Genomic DNA, 19,213 nt, shown 5'->3' on the forward strand with positions numbered 1-19,213 from the left:
CTTCTTGGAACAACCCCTGGAGGGAGGTTTCCATCCCAGCTGGGGGTGGGGGAGGGGGAGAAAAGATGCTCAGGGGATGCCCTGTTTATGCTGCTTCCCCCAAAGAAGGGAGGCAGAGAGAGAGAGAGAGAGAGATTGAGAGATGGCATGGGGTCAACACGGGGGTGAGTACTGAAAGGGGGGTGGTCTGGGTCCCATGGCGTATTCCTTCCCTAGGGTTGCTGTAACAGCATCGCAAACCGGGAGGCGTAGGACAGCAGAAATGCATTCTCTCCCGGCTCTGCAGCCTGGAAGTCTGAAATCCAAGTGGTGCCAGTGCCCCCCATCCCCCACGCTTCTAGGAGAGGTTCCTTACCCTGATCAGCTTCCCGTGGCCCCACTCATTCCTCGGCTTCTGGCTGGAGCCCGTGGTCTCCGCCTCTTTAGTCACGTGGCATTCTTTCTCCCGTGTGTCTCCGCACATCTTTTTATAAGGACACCAGTCATAGTGGATGAGGGCCCACGTGAATGAGCTCATCTTCAGTTGATTACGTCTGCAAAAGACCCTATTTCCAGGTAAGGCCACATTCACAGGTAATAAGGTGAGGACATCAGCATATCTTTTTGGGGGACACAATTCAACCCATGACACAGAGGGAGGGGATATATTGAGGTTACCATGAGCAATTCCTTTTTTTTTTTTTTTACCATAGTAACATACACATAAAACTTACCATTCGTGACATTTAGTACATTCACAGTGCTGTGCAACCATCACCACTATCTAGTTCCAGAACATTCTCATCACCCTAAAAGGAAACTCCATACTTATGAAGCAGTCATTCCCCATTCCTCTCTGCCCAAGCCCCTGGAAAACCACTCATCTGCTTTTTGACTTTGCCTGCTGTGGATAATTCATACAAATGGAATCATATTTCATATAAACAGAAAATGTTTGGAAGATGGGAAAGGTCAGTCTCATTAATGTCCCTTTCCTCCCATAGAAAGCTGGCCTTTTTTTTTTTTTAATGTTTATTATTTGTTTTTTTAAGAGAGAGAGACAGAGTGTGAGCAGGGGAGGGGCAGAGAGAGAGGGAGACACGAAATCCAAAGCAGGCTCCAGGCTCTGAGCTGTCGGCACAGAGCCTGACATGGGGCTCAAATCCACGAACCTGAGCCGAAGTCGGACGCTTAACCGACTAAGCCACCCAGGTGCCCCAAAAGCTCACCTTCTGTGATTGACTTCTCTCATGTATCATGATTTCAAGGTTCCCCCTTGTGGTATATGTTTCCATACAGTACTTCGTTCTTTTTTATGACTCACTCATATTCTACTGTATGGATATACCGCATTTTTGTTCTCTGCTCATCCTCTGATGGACATCTGGGTTGTTTCCGTCTTTCGGCCCTTGGGGACAGTGCTTCAATACGAGCATTTCTTACCTATACTCGAGAGAGGACACAATATCACCTGTCTTGGAGGAAGTGAGTGAGAATCTGAGAGATGGCTGGATTCAGCAAGTGAACAGACAGGACCACCGAGATAAATTTGAATGTCAGATAAACAGCAGTTATTTTTTATAATGTTATTTAAGTTTATTTATTTATTTATTTTGAGGGAGATAGAGACAGTGTGAGCAGGGGAAGGGCAGACAGGAGGAGGAGGGAGAGAATTCCAGCCAGAATCCCAGAGAATCTCTGCCAGTGCAGAGAGCCAGACACGGGGCTCGAACTCACAAAACCAAGAGATCATGATCTGAGCTGAAATTAAGAGTTGGACATTCAAGCGACTGGGCCACCCAGGCGCCCCAACAATAGTTTTTGTTTTGTTTTGTTTTTTAGCATAAGTATGCTCCCATTCGATATCTGGGACACATTAGGACATAGTTATACCCCGCCAGACCTGGAACCTGTAACTCCTGACCTCTGGTTCAGAGTTCTTCCTTTCTTGGCTTGCTCCTCCCACCCTGGGAGCTTGAATGAATCAAACCTTTTCTGCCCTTCTCACCCAGGAGAAAGAACAAATCACAAGCAGTTGGATTCATATTCGGAATTTTATGTTTTAAAACCTTGCTGTAAGTTTCCAGGTCATCAGGGTCTCTCCCCCACCCATCCCCCACCCCCAGACAGGGAGCACCAGGGGCTGCTGCTTTGCCGTGGCTCCAAGAATCCGGTCCATAGAGCCCAGGGTTCATTGTCTGGAAGGGCTTAGAGAGCCCCACATCCCAGATACACCCCGTCGTCTTAAATAGAAGGTAACTACAGCCAGCGAAGTGCCCGAGGTCACCTGCCAAGGCCAAGGCAAAGCTTTGATTCAAACCCAAGGCTACTGACAAGCGGGGGTAGGGGGGGAGCTCAGCATGGCCCCCTGGGATTAGCAGAACCAGCAGCAGTTGGGAGTTGGTTACAAAGGCAGATTTTCAGCCCAGATCCCAAACTACTGAATCACAAACTCCCAGGGTGGGGCCCAGCGATCCGTGTTTTAAATAAGCCTCCCTGAAATACGAATCAATACCACATTGAGATTTCACCTCACACCAGAGTGGCTAAAATTAACAACTCGGGCAACAACAGGTGCTGGCGATGATGCAGAGAAAGGGGAACTCTCTTGCACTGTTGGGAATGCAAACTGGTGCAGCCACCCTGGGAAACGGTGTGGAGGTTCCTTAAAAAATTAAAAATAGAAGTACCCTACGACCCAGCCGTAGCACTACTAGGAATTCATCCAAAGGATACAGGAGTGTTGATTTATAGGGGCACATGTACCCCAATATTTATAGCAGTGCTATCAACAATAGCCAAATTATGGAAAGAGCCTAAATGTCCATAAACTGATGAATGGATAAAGAAGATGTGGTTTAGGGGAGCTCCTGGGTAGCTCAGTCGGTTAAGTGTCCAACTTCGGCTCAGGTCATGATCTCACAGCTTGTGGGTTTGAGCCCTGCATCGGGCTCTGTGCTGACAGCTCAGAGCCTGGAGCCTGCTTCAGATTTTGTGTCTCCCTCTCTCTCTCTCTGCCCCTCCCCTGCTCACGCTGTTTCTCTCTCTGTCTCAAAAGTAAATAAAATTTTTTTTTAAAAAAAGATGTGGTTTATATATACAATGGAATGCTACTTGGCGATGGAAAAGAATGAAATCATGCCATTTGCAACAACGTGGATGATACGGGAGGGCATTATGCAGAGTGAAATAAGCCAGTCAGAGAAAGACAGGTATCATATGATTTCACTCATATGTGGAATTTGGGAAACTTAACAGATGATCATAGGAGAAGGGAAGGAAAAAAAAGTTACAAACAGAGAGGGAAGCAAACCATAAGAGACTCTTAAATACAGAGAGCAAACTGAGGGTGGATGGGGGGAGGGTTGGGGGTGGGGAAAATGGGTGATGGGCATTGAGGAGGGCACCTGTTGGGATGGGCACTGGGTATTGTAGGTAAGTGATAAATCACAGGCATCTACTCCTGAAGCCAAGACTACACTGTGTACATTCTATGTTAGCTAATGTGACAATCAATTATTAATAAATAAATAAATAAAAACAAACAAGTCTCCCTGGAGATTCTAGCGTGTGCTCAAGAATTGAGATCCCACACTATTTCCTGAATCTAGAAAACAGTTTTCCAAAACTAGGAAAAACCAAACAAACAAACTTGGAAATAAGGTAAGAATATTCTTTTCGTTTCTCTGACCGAAAATTAATCAAGGATGAAACAGAAGGGCCTTCTTCTTGAATCATTTCCTAAGGTCCACCATATATCGTCACCCCAGAGAGTTTGCCCAGCTGTTGAAGCAGGCTTCCGGTTCTGCAGATGGGAAAGTTCAGTCACGCTAATGTGTGTCAGCCCCACAGGAAGCTCTGCAAGGCCAGGGGCTGGGTCTGGTCCTCTGCCGTGGCCACAGAGTGCAGCGTGCAGGAGGAGGTGCTCAAACTTGTTCAACAAGGCTCGCTGGAACATTTCCTTGACATGCGTGTCTCGCATGCGCCTTCCCTGGGTCAAGCCGTATGTGGGCACTGCAGTTACAGAGACAGTCCTGGCAGGGCGCCTGGTCGGGGGGCTCTGGGTCTGGTGGAGGCAGCTGGAGGTGTTGGACCTTGGGTGCAGGGAGCAAGAGGCCAGGCTGGGGTGGGCGGTGGTTGGGGAGGGCATGGCTGATGCAATCCCAGCACAGGGAGGCTTGTCAGGAGGTCACACTCCGTATTAATCAGGGTTTCTAGAGAAACAGAACCAGTAGGATGTGTGTGTGTGTGTGTGTGTGTGTGTGTGTGTGTGTGAAGAGATGTTTTAAAATTTATTTAGAGAGAGAGAGTATGTGTGTGAGTGGGGAAGGGAAGGGAGGGGAGAGAGAGAGAGAGAGAGAGGTGGGGTGGGGGGGCAGTGGTGGGAGAGAACCTCAAGCAGGCTTCATGCTCAGCATGGAACCCGACTCGAGGCTTGATCCCATGACCTTGGGATCATGACCTGAGCCGAACTCAAGAGCCAGACGCTCAACCGACTCAGCCACCCAGACACCCCTGTAAAGAGATTTATCATAAGGAATTGGCTCACATGATTATGATGGTTGGCAAGTCCCAGGATCTGCAGAGTGAGTTGGCCAATTCAAGACCCAGGAGAGCTGATGGTGTCCTTCTAGTGTAAAGTCTGGCAGGCTGGAGAGCTGGGAAGAAACAATGTTTCAGTTCATGTCCAAAGGCTGCAAAAGACTGACGTCCATCTCCACCAGTCAGGCTCTTACGCAGACTCTTAATTCTACTGAGGCCTTCAACAGATTAGATGAGGCCCACCCACACTTGGGGGGAGGTGGCAATCTGCTTTACTCAGACTACACATTCAAATGTTAATCTCATCTAAAAACACCCTCACAGACACACCCAGAATATTTGACTAAATATCTAGGTACCGCATGGCCCAGTTAACTTGACACATAAAACTAACCATCCGAGCTGATGCTGATAGAGGTTGAACAAAGGTTTGCCAGGTGACAAAAGGCACTGGGAGGAGAGGGTACAGCACCTGCCAAGGCTTGGAAGTAAAGGCCACACTGCATATTTGGGGATGCTATAGCATAGGCTGTGGGAGCCCCAGGGAGTAGGACAAGCCACAGGTTGCACAGGAGAGCAGGGTTTGGGCTGGTGGCCGAGGTGGGTTTGAGCTGCACTGGGGCACTGTGGAGCGTCCAGGAGGCAGCCAGCTGAGCCAGGGGACAGGAAAGTGCTCCGTGCCATGGTCAGAGCTCCAGAGGCGTCGGCAGGATCTGCATGGTTTTGGAGACGCGGAGGGGATGAGAGTCAAGAGGAAGGGCCAGAGGGAAGAGAAGAAGGGCTATGTTAAAGCTGTGACATTCACAACGCCCAGCCTGTACTCCCAGGAGGGCCTCTGTGACCTGGCCAGCGAGGCCTCTGAAGCTGGGCCAGCTCCTTCCTGGCAGGGGCAGGTAGGAGATTGTTGAGGACCACAAGGCAGCTCTTCCGGGGCTGGCAGCACCTACCGTTCCCAGTCTCCCATTACACAACCGAGTGTCAGGAAACAGCCAGACTGGACTTCCCAGGCGGGGCCAATCCCGTGTTTGCTCTGTCCACAATGAATCAAGCCCCAGCCGTGGACAGTCACATGCCATCAACGTCCAGCTGCCCTGTGCTGGGAAAAGGAGGAAAAGACGAGCAAGAAAGGGAGAGGCGGGCAGGTGGATTCCAGTCCCAGCTTCCTGACTGGGCCATGGCCTTGGACTGGTCATGCCTTCTCTCTGGGCCTCAGTTTCTCCCTCTGCAAAATGGGGGTGATATGCCCTTCCCTGCTTGCTAGCCACACACAGAGCTATCGTTCTGCAATAAGTAGGACAGATCGTATGAAACTGAATGATATTCAACCCAATAAAAGCATATGGTTCTACCCAATAAAAGCACCTTTCAAAATAAGAGCGGCTGCGTTTTCTGGCACACTGACCGCGAGCGGGAGCCCCGTTGAGAGTGATACGTTTTCATCTCATGCACAGCTCTCGTGAGACACGTGTTACTCTGCTGGTTCTTCAGATGAGGGAAGCCAAGTCCAAAGAGGTTACATAGATTGTCCAAGACGACAGAACAGGATCTGAACTTGAGCAAATCTTTTTGAGTGTTTCCTCAGCCCAAACACAAAGTTCCTAATTAGGATCATTTGCTCTGCCAGTGTATTCTTCGTGGCCGTTCACGTAGAAGCTCACAGATTAGTCATCAGGCACAGAGCTCAGCCCTGGCCTCAAGGGAGAGACAAGTATAAAGTGGCTTTCTTGGAACCGAATCATTTACAGTGGGTGCGTTTCCCCGATCATCTAAACCTCACCGTTCACCGGACCTCTCTGAGCCATTTGCTTCCTTACCCATCCAGTGGGGAAAGTATCTATTTTCTTGAAACTGCTATCTGCATATTTCTGCATTTTGATGTCTTTAGAAGTGGGATGTATCCTAAAATCCCAGAAGTATTTCTTTTTTCTTTTCTTTTTTAAATTTTATTTTAGAGAGGGAAAGAGAGAGCAAATGGGGGAAAGGAGCAGGGGGAGAGGGAGAGAGAATGTTAACCAGGCTCTACGCCCAGCACGGAGCTCAATCCCATGACCCTCTATCATGACCTGAGTCAAAATCCAGAGTCGGACTCTTAACCAACGGAGCCACCCAGGCGCCCCCTGGAGGTACTTCTGTAATGCAAGAATCTGTCTTTTCTCCCTACCCCAGCTTGTCATTACCCTGATGGTAGTGGTGTTATGACGGGCCGACTCTTAGAAGCAAGTTTGTTTCTTATAACAAGCATTTCACAACTGCACGCTGATTTAATCCTCTTAACAACCTGATAAAGTAGCAACCATCAGTATCCGCATTTTACAGATGGGGAAATTGAGGCACAGAGAAGTCAAGTAACTGGCCCAAGGTCACGCAGCTAGCAAGCGGTCAAGCCAGGACAAATATTTCCCCGCCATCCCGCGTGGCCCTGATTGCTTTTCTATTTCCCGCCAAACTTCTCCTGACAAGATACCCGGGCCAGATGGAGGGGCAGGGTAGGGAGGGCTGTCCAGACCCTCCATCCAGAGAGGTACTAATCCATCCTTGACATGGAAGAAGATGGAGAAAAGTGTACTGTGCCAGGTGAGTGCTGGGTGTGCTCGAAGGAACCACTTGGAGAGTAGCACCTCCTGGGAGAGAGTGAGACGGACCTCCAAAGGGCATCTGGGCGACAGTGAAGACCACTCACTCCTGAGGAGCAGCACCCCATTTGCTCACCATCAGAGAAGCTTTCATCTCTCCCTATGCTACTCGCAAAACATCTGGCCACCCAACGCGATCCAAGGACAGGGCACAAGAGGGAAGAACTGTTCCCCTGGGGTCTGAACAGCGTTGGTCGTTCAGGGATGTTTAGGGCTGTGGGTCATTCTGTGCCGGAACCAGGCACCAGATCCCGCCGGACAGAGGTGCTTCTGTGTTATTTAATGAACCGTACGTGTGTGCACGCGCCTGTGTGTACGTGTGTGATATGGGAGATCCTCTAAAGCTCTGGGGTGTGGGCAGAAGCCCCAAGGGTCCGGGGTAATGGTAGTGCTGTCCCCATAGGACACCCAGCTTCTCTTTGACATAAGCAGTGTGTCAAATCTGTCCCCAGTCCCACTGCAGCAGCCTCTGACTGCTCTCCCAAGGTGGTCCCCTCCCCTCCCCCTGCCCACCTTCCCCACTGCAGACAGAGGGCTCTTTCTAAAGAGCAAATCTGACTATTCGTCTCCCACCCTACTTAAAATCTTTTTCTTCCAACACCTGCAGAGCCCATTGCGAACTCCCCAGCCTGGCTTCTGTGCCCTGCACACTCGGTTTCTGCCGACCCTCTCCAGCATCGGCCCCGTCACTCCCGTGCTGTCTCATAGGGGCCCTCCAGGTCCTTTATGCGCCCCGCGTCCTGTCACCTCCACTCTTCCTTGCCAACAAGCTCCAATCCTTTTCTCAAGGCTCAGATTAGAGCAATGCAAATTCAGAACACTAAGTGAGCTGGCAAGCAAAGAAAGAAAAGAGGGATTTTCACTTCTGACGAGGATGTGGAGAAAGGGACTCATCTGGGCATCGCCAAATTGGCACCGTATTAAACAGCGTTAGTGTTTTTTGTCTTCTCTGTTTGGGAAGAGAGTTGTTTTTTTTTTTTTTTTTTAAATCAACTTAATTGAGGTATAATTGGCGTACAATAAAATGCACACATTTTAGGTTTACAGTTCAATGAGTTTTCACAAACGTACATTATGTGTGTAACCACCCCTGCAGCGGAAATTTGGAACAATGCCACCTACTTCAGAAAGTGCTCTTACAACCTTTGGCAGTCAGACTCCCCTCCTTGCCCTAGGCAACCGCTGATCTGATTTCTACCATTATAGATTAGTTTTGGCTATTCTAGAACTTTCTACAAATGGAAACTATACAGCGTGTGCTTTCTTAAGTCTGGCTCCTTTTGCTCAGCGTACTGTTTTTGAGATTCATTCACGTTGTCTTACAAATCGGAAGTTCATTTGTTTTTATCGCGAAGTAATGCTCCATTTACGAAAATGCCACAATGTGTTTCTCCATTTTCCCGATGACGGGTATTTGAACTGTTTCTAGTTTTTGGCTGTTTTGAATTACACTGTGAGTTTGTACGTGACACGTTTTTCTTTCTCTTGAACGGTATGGTAATTTTAGAAAGCGATTTGGCCGTTTCCGACAGGAGAGGAAACATCACAATGTGAAATGCTATGGGCAATTATGTCTCAATAACGCTGGAAAAATAAAACAAAATGCCATAGATATAAAGGGAGGACATCATTAGGTATGTTGGAATCTAGGAAGCGAACGGAAGGGGATGTGTCCACTAAAATCATGACCGCGGACTGCACCAAAACATGAAAAATGACTCAAAATACATGAAATGGACAAGAACACAGAATTGTAAGCACGACATAATAAAACTTTTTGAACGCGTTTATTCTTAGGGATACCAATCTGACCTTGTCAGGTAAAAGTGCAAGCAGGCAATGGAAGCTCTCATTCTGCAACGGTGACCACTGGCCAGGGTTGGGGACCAACTGGTGAAAAGAGAGGCCCACCCCCCTGCTCACATAGCCGGGGGGGGGGGACCACATGGACATAATTTCTCGTTCCAGATTTTGGGAGAGAGTTCAGATAATACCACATTTACTGGAAATAGGCAATATAACTTAGACGCCTCCTTCTTTTGGAAACATCCCTTCTTTCCTCCAAGACTCGGCTGCCCCCCACCCCACCGGACTTGTGCTGGTCCACAGCTGTTACCGCAATCAGCTGGAATAGAGTCCATGTTTTGCCCTCTCCCCAACCCTTGACCCTCCCCCATCCCATTCCCCACCCCCACCCCACCTAGCCTGGGAACTCTCTAAGCTGCCACCTGCGTTTGATTTACGGTTAGGTCTTGCTCAAGTCTGAATGCTCAGTGGGACACGAATTGGGTAAAAACATAAGCGCTTGCTTAGAGGCCCTGCTATTGAAATCTACCCGTGTTTGACCATACCCCTCCAGCCCACACCTTGGCTTTGAACAGCCGGTCTAAGTTAGACCCAGGCTTGCAGGCTTTAGCCACAGCCGGCTTTGGGGGAAGGAGGGAAAGGTTTGTGCCAGGCATTTCGCAAGCGCTCACCTGATGTGTCACCAGGGGGCTCCAGGACTCCACCCACAGCTCGTTATAAAGGTCACTGTACCCTACAGCCACCAGTTCTGCCCGACTCCTGGTGCCTCTCCCTCCAGGCATGGCGCTGTCCTGGGCCCTTGCTGTCCTGAGCCTCCTTCCTCTGCTGGAAGCCCAGAGCCCAGAGTGTGCCAACCTCACAGCGGCACCTATCACCAACGCCACCCTGGACCAGGTGCATGCCCGGGGCCCCTGAGTGCTGTGGGCAGCTGCCTCCTTCTCTGGGCTTCCCTTTCTCCTGCTGGCTTGCGGTCAGCCCCCTTCCCCACCTCTGCCTTTTTCTCCTCCCGGGTCCTGGGGTGACATTCTGACCAGCCTCTGGGGGCATTCTTCTGCTTCCAAATTCAGAAGTCTCATTGCAAGGCCCCTCAGAGGGAGCCTCCTGTACTGCACGAGGGGCCACCCAGCGGCTGGGGGAGGTGTCTGACCCTCAGAGTGACCTCCTGCATGTCCGCTCCTCGCCTGGGGCCCCAGGCTCCCCGTGTGCAAAATGGAGGGAGAAATCTGCCCGGCTGACTGGCAGGGATTCTGCCCTCGGCCTCCATCATCAGCTCCTGGCTTCTCTCTCCAACCCAGCTCTCCGGCAAGTGGTTTTACATCGCCTCGGCCTTCCGCTACCCGGAGTTCAACGAGTCGTCTAGAACGATCCAAGCGGCCTTCTTTTACTTTGACATCAACTACACAGAGGACAAAATACTGCTCAGAGAGTACCTAACCATGTGAGACCCCCCCCCACACACATGCTAGCCCCAGGCTTCTGCTCCTAGCTGCTGGGTAACCTTGATCAAGTCTCTCCCTCTTCCTGACCTCAGCCTTCTCATCCATGGAATGGGGAGGGTGGACTCTAATCACCACCGACTCTTGCTCCTCGATGATGGTGGCCAGTGATTGTCCACTTCTCCTTGACGGTCTTCCTGTTTTTCTCCCCCCTTCTGTCTGTTAGAGGGAACCAGTGCGTCTATAACTCCAGCTACCTAAATGTCCAGCGGGAGAATGGGAGTCTGTCTAAACACGGTGAGGTCCAGCCCACATGTGGGAGCCTGGGGACAGGTGGGTGGGCCGGCCAAAAGAGGAGGTGCTGGGGCTAAGGCCCTGGAGGCTGGAGGCACAGAGAACACAGGACGGGCCCATTTCTTCCATCTCCGAGGTCCTGGTGTCTGCACACTACAATACTCAGGAATAACTGCCAACATACGTGAGCTCTTACTTATGTGCCAGGCACTGCTAGAAGTGCTTTACATGAATTGACCCACTGAATACTCACGAACAACCTTAGGAGGACATTACAGCGATCAGATGAGGAAACAGAGAAACAGAGATGTCAAACAGTTTCCCCGGAGTCACACAGCCTGTAATTAGAACTAGGACTCAAACCCAAGTCTGGCTGTGGTCCTGCCTCTCTCCGACCACCTTTTCTCCTCTAGGATCTGAGGGTGGCAGTCTTTGTCTGGCACGCAGTGACTTCACTCATATCCCCGCCGTCACCCCAGAGAAAGCGCATAGTAGGAATCTACAAATACCAATGGAATTAAACCAACAGCACTCAGCAGCCCTGAGGCTCCTGTCTGGGCCTTATTTTCCTCATCTGGAAAATGGGGAGAAAGGCCCTGACAGCCACAGCCCGTGTGAGGCTGTGATTCCACATAGTAGCACAGGGCCCGGCACACAATGGGACTAGGGATGTGTGACCCAGGTGAACCCCTGGCCTTCACTCATCGCTGTGTGGCCATGGGCACACCCAGGGCTCCTTGCCTACCATTGGGGACCACTGTGCTGTGTGGTCTCACCCAGTGGTTTTCCCCTCCAGAGTTCGGCAAAGAACAAGTTGCCTACCTCCTGCTCACCAAGGATCCCACGACCTTCATGCTTGCCTTCTCCCCGAAAGACGAGCAGAACATGGGGCTGTCCTTCTACAGTAGGCATCCCTCAAACTTCTTCTACCTCGCCCAGGACCCCTTCCCCTGCGGCCGGGCCCCCAGCTCCCCCACCCTCCCTGGCTTCCCAGCTAGGACCCCAGCATGCTCACCCAACGTCCCCTCGCTCCCTCCTGCAGCTGACAAGCCACAAGCGACCCAGGAGCAAATGAGAGAGTTCCACGAAACCATCATGTGCATGGGCATGCAGAAGTCAGAAATCGTGTACACCGATGAGAAACAGGTGAAGGCAGGGAGGACTGGGCCGAGCCCACCCTCAGGGTGACTCTGCCTTGGGCAGCCCCAGAGGCCCAGGGGGGCGAGCTGCCGGCCCAGGCTGTGCAGTGAGATAGGACATCCTACTTTTAAGCACCTGCCTCACTGCAGGGACAGCTGAGTTTCCTGCAAGCCCACGGGATGAGGAACCAGGAAGGAAAAGTCACTGTGAAACAGGGAGGGCATCCAGAGCAGGTGGGGGGGGGCGGGGCTTGGAAAGGAGGGGAACAGCAGACACAAGTGTGGCCATGGGAACGTGACAAAGAAACACACAAGGGTAACGATCGTTGACAACTACCGGCCACACCCCAGACTTTAAATACCTGTGGCTGGGGAGTGGGTATGGTGGTTTTCAGCACCACTCAAATGGCCCCAAGCCCAGGACTACCATCCTGACTTTTGCTGTAACTAAGTACGTATAAAATCATCTCCTTAATGCTTTCCATTCGACCTGTGCCCAATGAGAGGCTTTACATGGTCTTGTCCTGGGCAGCAACATCTGAAATCACAGAGCTGATGAGCTGGTGGCACTTTTTGGGGGGATATACATGAAATACTTTCAGCATTATTGAAATAAAAATGTCTCTGCCGCCTGAGGTCATCCCTCGTGACCACCCCTAGACCACCTCCCCTCCCGGCTCCTGGGAGCTGCGGGAAAGGACTGGGCTCGCAGCCCTGCTCCCCGCTTGCCCCCACCCCATCTGCTGGCTGGGGACCTTGGACAGGCCACACGGCCATCCTGAACCTCGCTTACATCACCTACCCAATGGTTGTGAGGAATCCAGATCAACATAAAGGCTCGGCAAGTCCTCAGTAAATGGCAGTTGTTGTAAGGGCTCGAGCCCCCCTTCTGAGGTGAAGCTGAGCCTCGGAGAGGAAAAATGCCTTGCCCAAGGTCACCCAGGTAGGAGGCGGCAGGGCCTAAGCTGGAGCTCATTCCACCCTTCCCCCCCCCGCAAGAGCCCTGCCCTGCCCCCATCACTGCGCTCCCTCTGTCTTCCAGGATGTGTGTGGGCCATTGGAGAAAGAGCACCAGGAAGAAAAGCAGAAGGAAAACGAGGGGTCCTAGGAGGACACAGCTTGGGTTAGGAGCTTGGGGACTCTGGGACCCATCCTCAGCCCTACGCCCACCCTTTGTACTTCCGGTCTTTGTCTCAGTGGCATCAATAAAGCTTCTGCATTGGAAGCAGGCAGGGCGTCATTCGCTCATTCATTCATTCGGTCACGCATTCACACACGTTGAAGCCTGCCCTGGGCTGAGCCCCGGCTGATCACTGGGTAAGCCCCTGTCCCTCTACTCAGAAGAGCTCCTGCTGTAATACCCGGCACAGGTTGGACGATGACAGGCACCAAATGCTGTGGGAGCCCAGCATGGGGGGAGGTGCCTCCTGCGGTGGAAATCTGGGAAGGCTTCCTGGAAGGGGCATCTGAACCAGTCTAGAAAGATTTATGAACAGCAGCTTGTAACACCTGCTGTTCCAGCTATAAGCCAAGGATCTGAGAGGACGAGTCTGAGAAACATTGAAGCGGGAGGCCCTGGTAGCTCAGGTGAATGGGGGCAGTGAGGACTCCAGCGTGCGGTACCGAGCACGAAGGACCTCACCTTAGACGTTACCCTGGACATCTGGGGAGGCGAGTTGGGAGGGGCCCGACTGGAGGCATAAAGACTCTGGCAGAGGCTGCTGTGAGCATCCTGGCAAGAGGAGGGTACCTGGGCGGGGGACAGGACGGGGACACGCAGAGGCCTTGGGGCCTAGGCCAGAGCAGCTGTCTCCACGAAAGTGCCCTCACAGTGCCTACCTGATGCCCACAGGCTATAACGAGGGGGGAGGTTGGCCCCTGGAAAGCAGCCAACTTGCAAACATGTTCGGAGCCCTCGAGATGGGGCCACGTCCGAGGCAGGCCCGCTCCATGGCACAGAAATACTGAGCACCTAAAGTGAGGAGTCCAGCAAGGAAGGCCAGCTCCTTCCAGACCTGATGGCTTGTGATTTATGGTCATGAGAGGGAAGCAGCACCATTTGGTGGCAGAAGACTTGGGGCCACATCATTCAGGCAATTCCAGGAGTGAGAGGCCAAAGCCATCCAGAGCAACAGAGTCATAGCCCCGGCACCTGACGCCCGGCCCTGTGGCACCTGTGACACCACCCTCCCAAGAGCCACGCTGCGCCCCGGGCACTGAGGCTAGGGACACCGCCCCGCGCCCCCACCTGCGCCCTTGGCTCCCCGTTCCCGTCCTCATATCCTGGAACAGACTCTTGGCATCCAGGACAGGGTAGGCTCAGAGGCTCAGAACCTACAGGAAATCTTCCCTTCTCGGCTAACTGCCATTTTCAAGTGCACTGAGAAGGGTCAGCTGAAAAATGAAGTAGAAACGGGGCCTGGTGGGCAGGGAGGAGCGTGTGGAAAGTGAGGGGGGGCTGACGAGCAAGCCACGGGAAGACGTAGCAGGCGTTGGGGAGAAAATCTCATGGAGGTTAGGAAGAAAAGAACAGTAAAGAAAACGGATTTTAGAGTCAGACATTGCGAGGCCGGGCAGATAGCCCGCCGGGACCTCAGTCTCTCATCAACGGAGGTGGCACGTAGTGGGGGTGGTGTGTGAACTGGGAGTGTCCCGTGCTGAATATCTAGCTCAAGCATCGGTATCTTGGGGTGCCTGGGCGGCTCAATCGGTCAAGCTTCTGGCTTCGGCTCAGGTCGTGATCTCATGGTTCGTGGGTTCAAGCCCCACGTCAGGCTCTGTGCTGACGGCTCAGAGCCTGGAGCCTGCTTCACATTCTGTGTCTTCCTTGCTCCCTGCCCCTCCCCCACTCGTACTCTGTCTCTCAAAAATAAATAAACGTTAAAAAAAAAAAGAATTGGCATCTAGTGCGTGCTCAGGATATGGCGGCTGATGTCGCTGTTTGCTATTCAAAGGAGCACTGGAAGGAGAGTCTAGCCTTGTGCTTCTGGCACCAGCTGTGTGTCTCTGAAGGGGCTTGGCCAGACAGCCTCTCCAGTCAGAAGGGTGAGTCCAGAGACAGGCACAGGGAGAAGGTATGGAGAAACAGCAGCCACCAGAGGAAGGTGGGCAGAGTCTGGAAAACTGCACCCAACAAGCCCCCTGGGGAAGGGCTCCGCTTGTCATCAAATCCCCCACCCACAGAGTTGGAGTTAAGAAACCACAAGTTGACGACACACACCACAGATGTGGGCAGCTTCGGGAATGTTTTTTTTTTCCTTTCTTTTTTTTTTTTTTCAAAGATCAATATTCATTCTTCTTCATTTGCCCTCATAACGAAAATAGATTTTTAAATGCCTCAAATATACAAACATCACTGATGCATACACATTCCAGAAAAGCTGAGGTACGCACTCTGCTACAAGGTAGGGAGCCAGAGACGGGCTGGCCTCCCGGCCGCAGACCAGGGCCTGGCAGGCAGCTTGGCCACTAGCTCAGTTCCACAGGGATCCCAGGGACAGAGCTGGGGCTCAGGGGATGAGGTACAGAGAGGGACCAAGGTGGACAGCTTCCTGGGCCCTCCCTGGGGGTGTCCCCTTCCCAGCAGGCCCACGGGAAAGTCCTCTCCGGAGAAGCTGGGCGCATGTTATCCTGGGGGCCTGCCATCTTGACGTTTCGATGGTGTCAAAGTGCCCTACTGATCCCCAGTCACCAGGAGGAAAGTGCACAGCCGTGTCCTTCCCAGAAACGCCTACGCTGGAGGGGCTGGTCACCGGTGAGGAGACAGGTTTGCACCAGAGACTCTGGCCCTATCCCTTCTCATCTGGCCTGGTAGGTTGGATCTAAAACCAGGAAAACACAGTAAAAAAAAAAAAAAAAAAATTGTCCATCTGTATATAAAGTATATATTATGAGCCAGAGGCGGGCAGTGCAGGACCAGGAGACTCCCCGAGGCTGCCCCTGGGCAGAAGGTGGCCTCGGTCTCAGCACTTCCTTCAGGGGCCGGTCCCCCCGGAGTTCCTTCTCTTCATGCCCAGGCCAACACCCCAGGGCCAGGAGGCCTGTGGGGAGGGGTCGCCGGGGCCCGCGGGAGTGGCTCCAGCCGACTCCCGCCCTGGGGGACAGCAGCAGGCCGCCGGCCCACCTGCCCCCCATCTGTGTCTGAGTCTCCAGGGTGAAGTCAGAAGAGGCAGGAGCCCCTGAGGCTGCGGGCCTGGCGCAGGTCGGCTGACAGGGAGCGGCTCATGTGCTTGGTGGTGCAGCGGATGCTCTCGGCAGCCTGGACGGCTCGATTCAGGGCCTTGTTGAGCTCCTCCAGGTCCTCCAGGTCCAGCTGGATGGAATGCCGGTGCCCCCGCGCCGGCCGGGAGGAGGCAGAGGGGGGCCACTCGGCGGCGGCTGGCCGGGGCGAGGAAGCTGAGGTAGGTCCCGGAGGCGCGTAGTACCTGAGGAGAGAGGGCCCGGCGTTCGTCAACCACGGACAGGGCCGGGCAGAGCACCGGGTTCGGAGTCAACCCCGTGCCAGGCGCCCCAGCTGGGCCCACGGCCCCTGCTCTCTGGGTCTCAGTCTTCACCTCTCAAATGGGAATAATAAACACCTACTTTGAGGGATGAAGGATGAGAAACGGGAGTGCCCGACCGGGGACAGCGTCTCGAACATGGTTGGTTCAGGGGGCGCCCGGGTGGCTCAGCCGGTTAAGCGTCCCGACTTCGGCTCAAGTCATGACCTCACGGTTTGTGAGTTCGAGCCACGCGTCGGGCTCGCTGCTGTCAGCACAGAGCTCGCTTCGGATCCTGTCTCCCTTCTCTCTCTGTCCCTCCCCCACTCAATCTCTCTCTCTCTCTCTCTCAGAAAGAAATGAATACTGAAAAAAAAATGGTGCAGGGGTGCCTGGGCGGCTCAGTCAGTTAAGCAACCAACCGACTCTCGATCTCAGCTCAGGTCTCGATCTCCCGGTCGCGGGACGGAGCCCGACATCGGGCTCTGTGCTGACGGCGTGGAGCCTGCTTGGGATTCTCTCTCCCTCTCTCTCTACCCCTCCCCCACTCACACTCGCTCTCTTTCTCTCTTGCTCTCTCTCAAAATAAACTTAAAAAAAAAATGGTTAGTTCGATTTACCTATTCACTTCGTATTCAGTGATCTTACACTATGTGCCAGCCCTGGGGTTACACTGGTGAATAACATGGACCCCACTGCCTTCTTGGGGCTTCTCATCTCAGAGCCAGATCCCAGGGAGACTAGGATCACCCCCAGGCTCTGCAGCAAACCCCCTTCATCAGAGAGGTAACGTGTGGTCCCATTTGCCAAGCGTGGAGCAGCAGAGACACGTGATAATAATTAGGGTTCCGTAGGAGGCGGAGGGTCTTGTTCCACTCATCCGGGGAGCAGGCGGAAACGTGTCCTTCCCAGCCTGGCCCTGCAGGAACGTGGGGCGTCGTGTAAAGTGCTGGGAGCCATGTGACAGAGCACGGATTTCTCCAGGTAGTGAGCGCAGCACGCAGCCAGGCTCCCCAGTCCGGCGACGGGCGGGAAGAGGGGGTGGCCCCTGTGTTGTGGAATCAAGCGTGTGGAAGAGACAGGGAGACAGAGAAAGGTTTTGCCCAAATGCAGCAGGGACAAGTAGAGGAGGAGCTGGCCAGAGTCTGTCACTGGCGTCTTGCTTGACAAACTGTAAACTCTGGCCTCCTTCCTGACCTTCCACTTCTTCGGACCCACGTTATCGTACAGCGTGCAGGAGAAAAGGGCTCTGCTAGGACCGGAACACATATCTCTCCGAAGAAGACACACAGACGCACAATAAGCACACGAAAAGATGCTCAGCGCCATTAGCCACCAGGGAAACGCAAATGAAAACCATGTGAGATGCCACGTCAGGCGCTTGGCCACCACCGGATGACTCAAGTCAAAAGGACAGATGCTGGCCAGGAGGCGGAGAAATCAGAAGCCTCATAAGCTGCTGGTGGGGACGTAAAATGGCACCACCACTTTGGAAAACCGTCTGGTGGCACCTAGCCCCGAGCTGGCATTGCATGCTGGGTACCGTGTGCCAGGCTCGGAGATACACATTTTCTTGACCAGCACGTATCTTACTCGTTCGGTGGGTACCGCTATGCTTATGTTACGGACGAGCAAAGAGAAGTTCAGAGAAGCTAGGTGAGGCAGGAAGCCTGCCCCCAAATCCCAGCCATTCTGTGTGGATTCCCCTTTCAGGGGCTCTGTTTCCCCACCTAAAAGAGCCACCTTTAGCTACCTCCTGGGAGAGATCTGATAGGAAAATTCAGGTCGAAAGCTCTGGACGCTGCCTGGCCACTCTAAGTGCTGTGTACATGTCAGCTCAGAGTCAGAGTGCTGGAAGGGGCGGTGCTGGACTCACACCCAGAGCTGATTAGCACCCAGTAGATGCCAGTACGTATCATCTGAACCGAACCAATAGGCTTCTTGAATCCAATTCCTTCCCCCGGGGACTATCAGGTGTAATTACTGGGTTTACACACACCCCTACCGTTTAATAATTTGATGACCAGCTAGCTTGGCCCGAAAGTCACATCCCAAACACCCTCTAAGGCAGAAGCTGCAACTGTCCCCCACCTTTGTTTTGGCCCAAAACAAAACCAAAAAACCTTCCTGGCTAGAAAGACTTTGGCGCAGGGCTATAAGGCACTTGGCCAGCAGGTGGCAGCACAGCCCCATAAACTTTCTAAAGGGCACCCTGTCATTGAGCATGCTCAGCCCTGCTGATGCAGATGGAGAAACTTGAGGGCATCATCTGCCCAAACTCTAGCAGCATTTGAAATGCTATGCTTCGTGGCCAACTTCTATGTATTGTGGGCTTTCCGTGTATTAGTTCATGTAATCCTTACCACAACCCATTTCACAGAGGAAAGCACTGAGGCACAGAGGAGCAAAGTGACCCAGCTAAGGTTGTAGGCTACCGCCGGCCAGGTCTGTCGGGCACTACAGCTCAGGGCTCTTCTCCTTCCCTATGACCTGTCCAGGCCTGGACACAGCCACCTGGTTAGGTCTGCCCACAGGTCTGAGTCTGGAAGGATATGGGACAGCCTCCGAAGCGGAGAGGCACCCAGAGTTTCATCCTGGGCCAGCCGATTCCAGGCGAAACCTCTCCTGCCCAGGGAGTCGGGGCATAGGCAGGCATCTCCTGCCGCAGGCCTGAGCATGCAGCACGGCCTCGCATAGCCGACGGAGCAGAATACTCCTGGAGTTGGCTGAGGGTGGCAAGAAAGCATCGCGTAGGCCAGAGTCCTTATGGGGATGGGGGCTGGGCGGCACCCTACACCTCTGCTCCCGCCGAGCGCCAGCCCCCACAGCGACCCTGGCCTCTTGCTGCGCACGACACAGGATGCTGATGGCGTGCCACTGAAGGAGGCTCCCGCCCGACTCGTTTT

General features: G+C 53.0%; 2 protein-coding genes and 1 long non-coding RNA gene across 12 annotated transcripts in view; 1 reads left to right on the top strand and 2 right to left on the bottom strand.

The window, feature by feature from the left end:
* Positions 1-107: 107 nt before the first annotated feature.
* LOC123593545 lies at positions 108-11,818 on the bottom strand. 2 transcript variants are annotated; one of them, XR_006710379.1, is made up of 4 exons: positions 11,706-11,818; positions 4,529-4,637; positions 1,209-1,422; positions 108-533 (listed from the first exon to the last, which is right to left on the bottom strand). It is a non-coding gene; the product is annotated as an uncharacterized LOC123593545 (long non-coding RNA). The 2 variants fall into 2 exon arrangements; XR_006710378.1 differs by lacking the exon at positions 11,706-11,818 and adding an exon at positions 4,994-6,461.
* On the top strand, positions 9,686-13,058 carry LOC123593543 (alpha-1-acid glycoprotein-like). Its single transcript, XM_045469589.1, has 6 exons — positions 9,686-9,854; positions 10,256-10,398; positions 10,623-10,693; positions 11,487-11,594; positions 11,733-11,836; positions 12,872-13,058. Exons 1-6 carry the CDS (start codon positions 9,741-9,743, stop codon positions 12,935-12,937), a joined length of 606 nt encoding a protein of 201 aa, XP_045325545.1. The 5' UTR covers positions 9,686-9,740; the 3' UTR covers positions 12,938-13,058.
* Positions 13,059-15,129: 2,071 nt separating this feature from the next.
* AKNA (AT-hook transcription factor) overlaps positions 15,130-19,213 on the bottom strand; it is a 55,433-nt gene continuing 51,349 nt past the window's right edge. For all 9 annotated transcript variants that reach the window (XM_045469483.1, XM_045469478.1, XM_045469482.1 and 6 more), the window contains exon 22: positions 15,130-16,253. In XM_045469483.1, coding sequence (XP_045325439.1) covers positions 15,989-16,253 — 265 coding nt within the window. In that variant the 3' untranslated portion in view covers positions 15,130-15,988. The remainder of the gene's footprint in view (positions 16,254-19,213) is intronic.

Source organism: Leopardus geoffroyi, chromosome D4 (assembly GCF_018350155.1).
Source record: "Leopardus geoffroyi isolate Oge1 chromosome D4, O.geoffroyi_Oge1_pat1.0, whole genome shotgun sequence".
In the NCBI taxonomy this organism is placed as follows: domain Eukaryota; kingdom Metazoa; phylum Chordata; class Mammalia; order Carnivora; family Felidae; genus Leopardus; species Leopardus geoffroyi.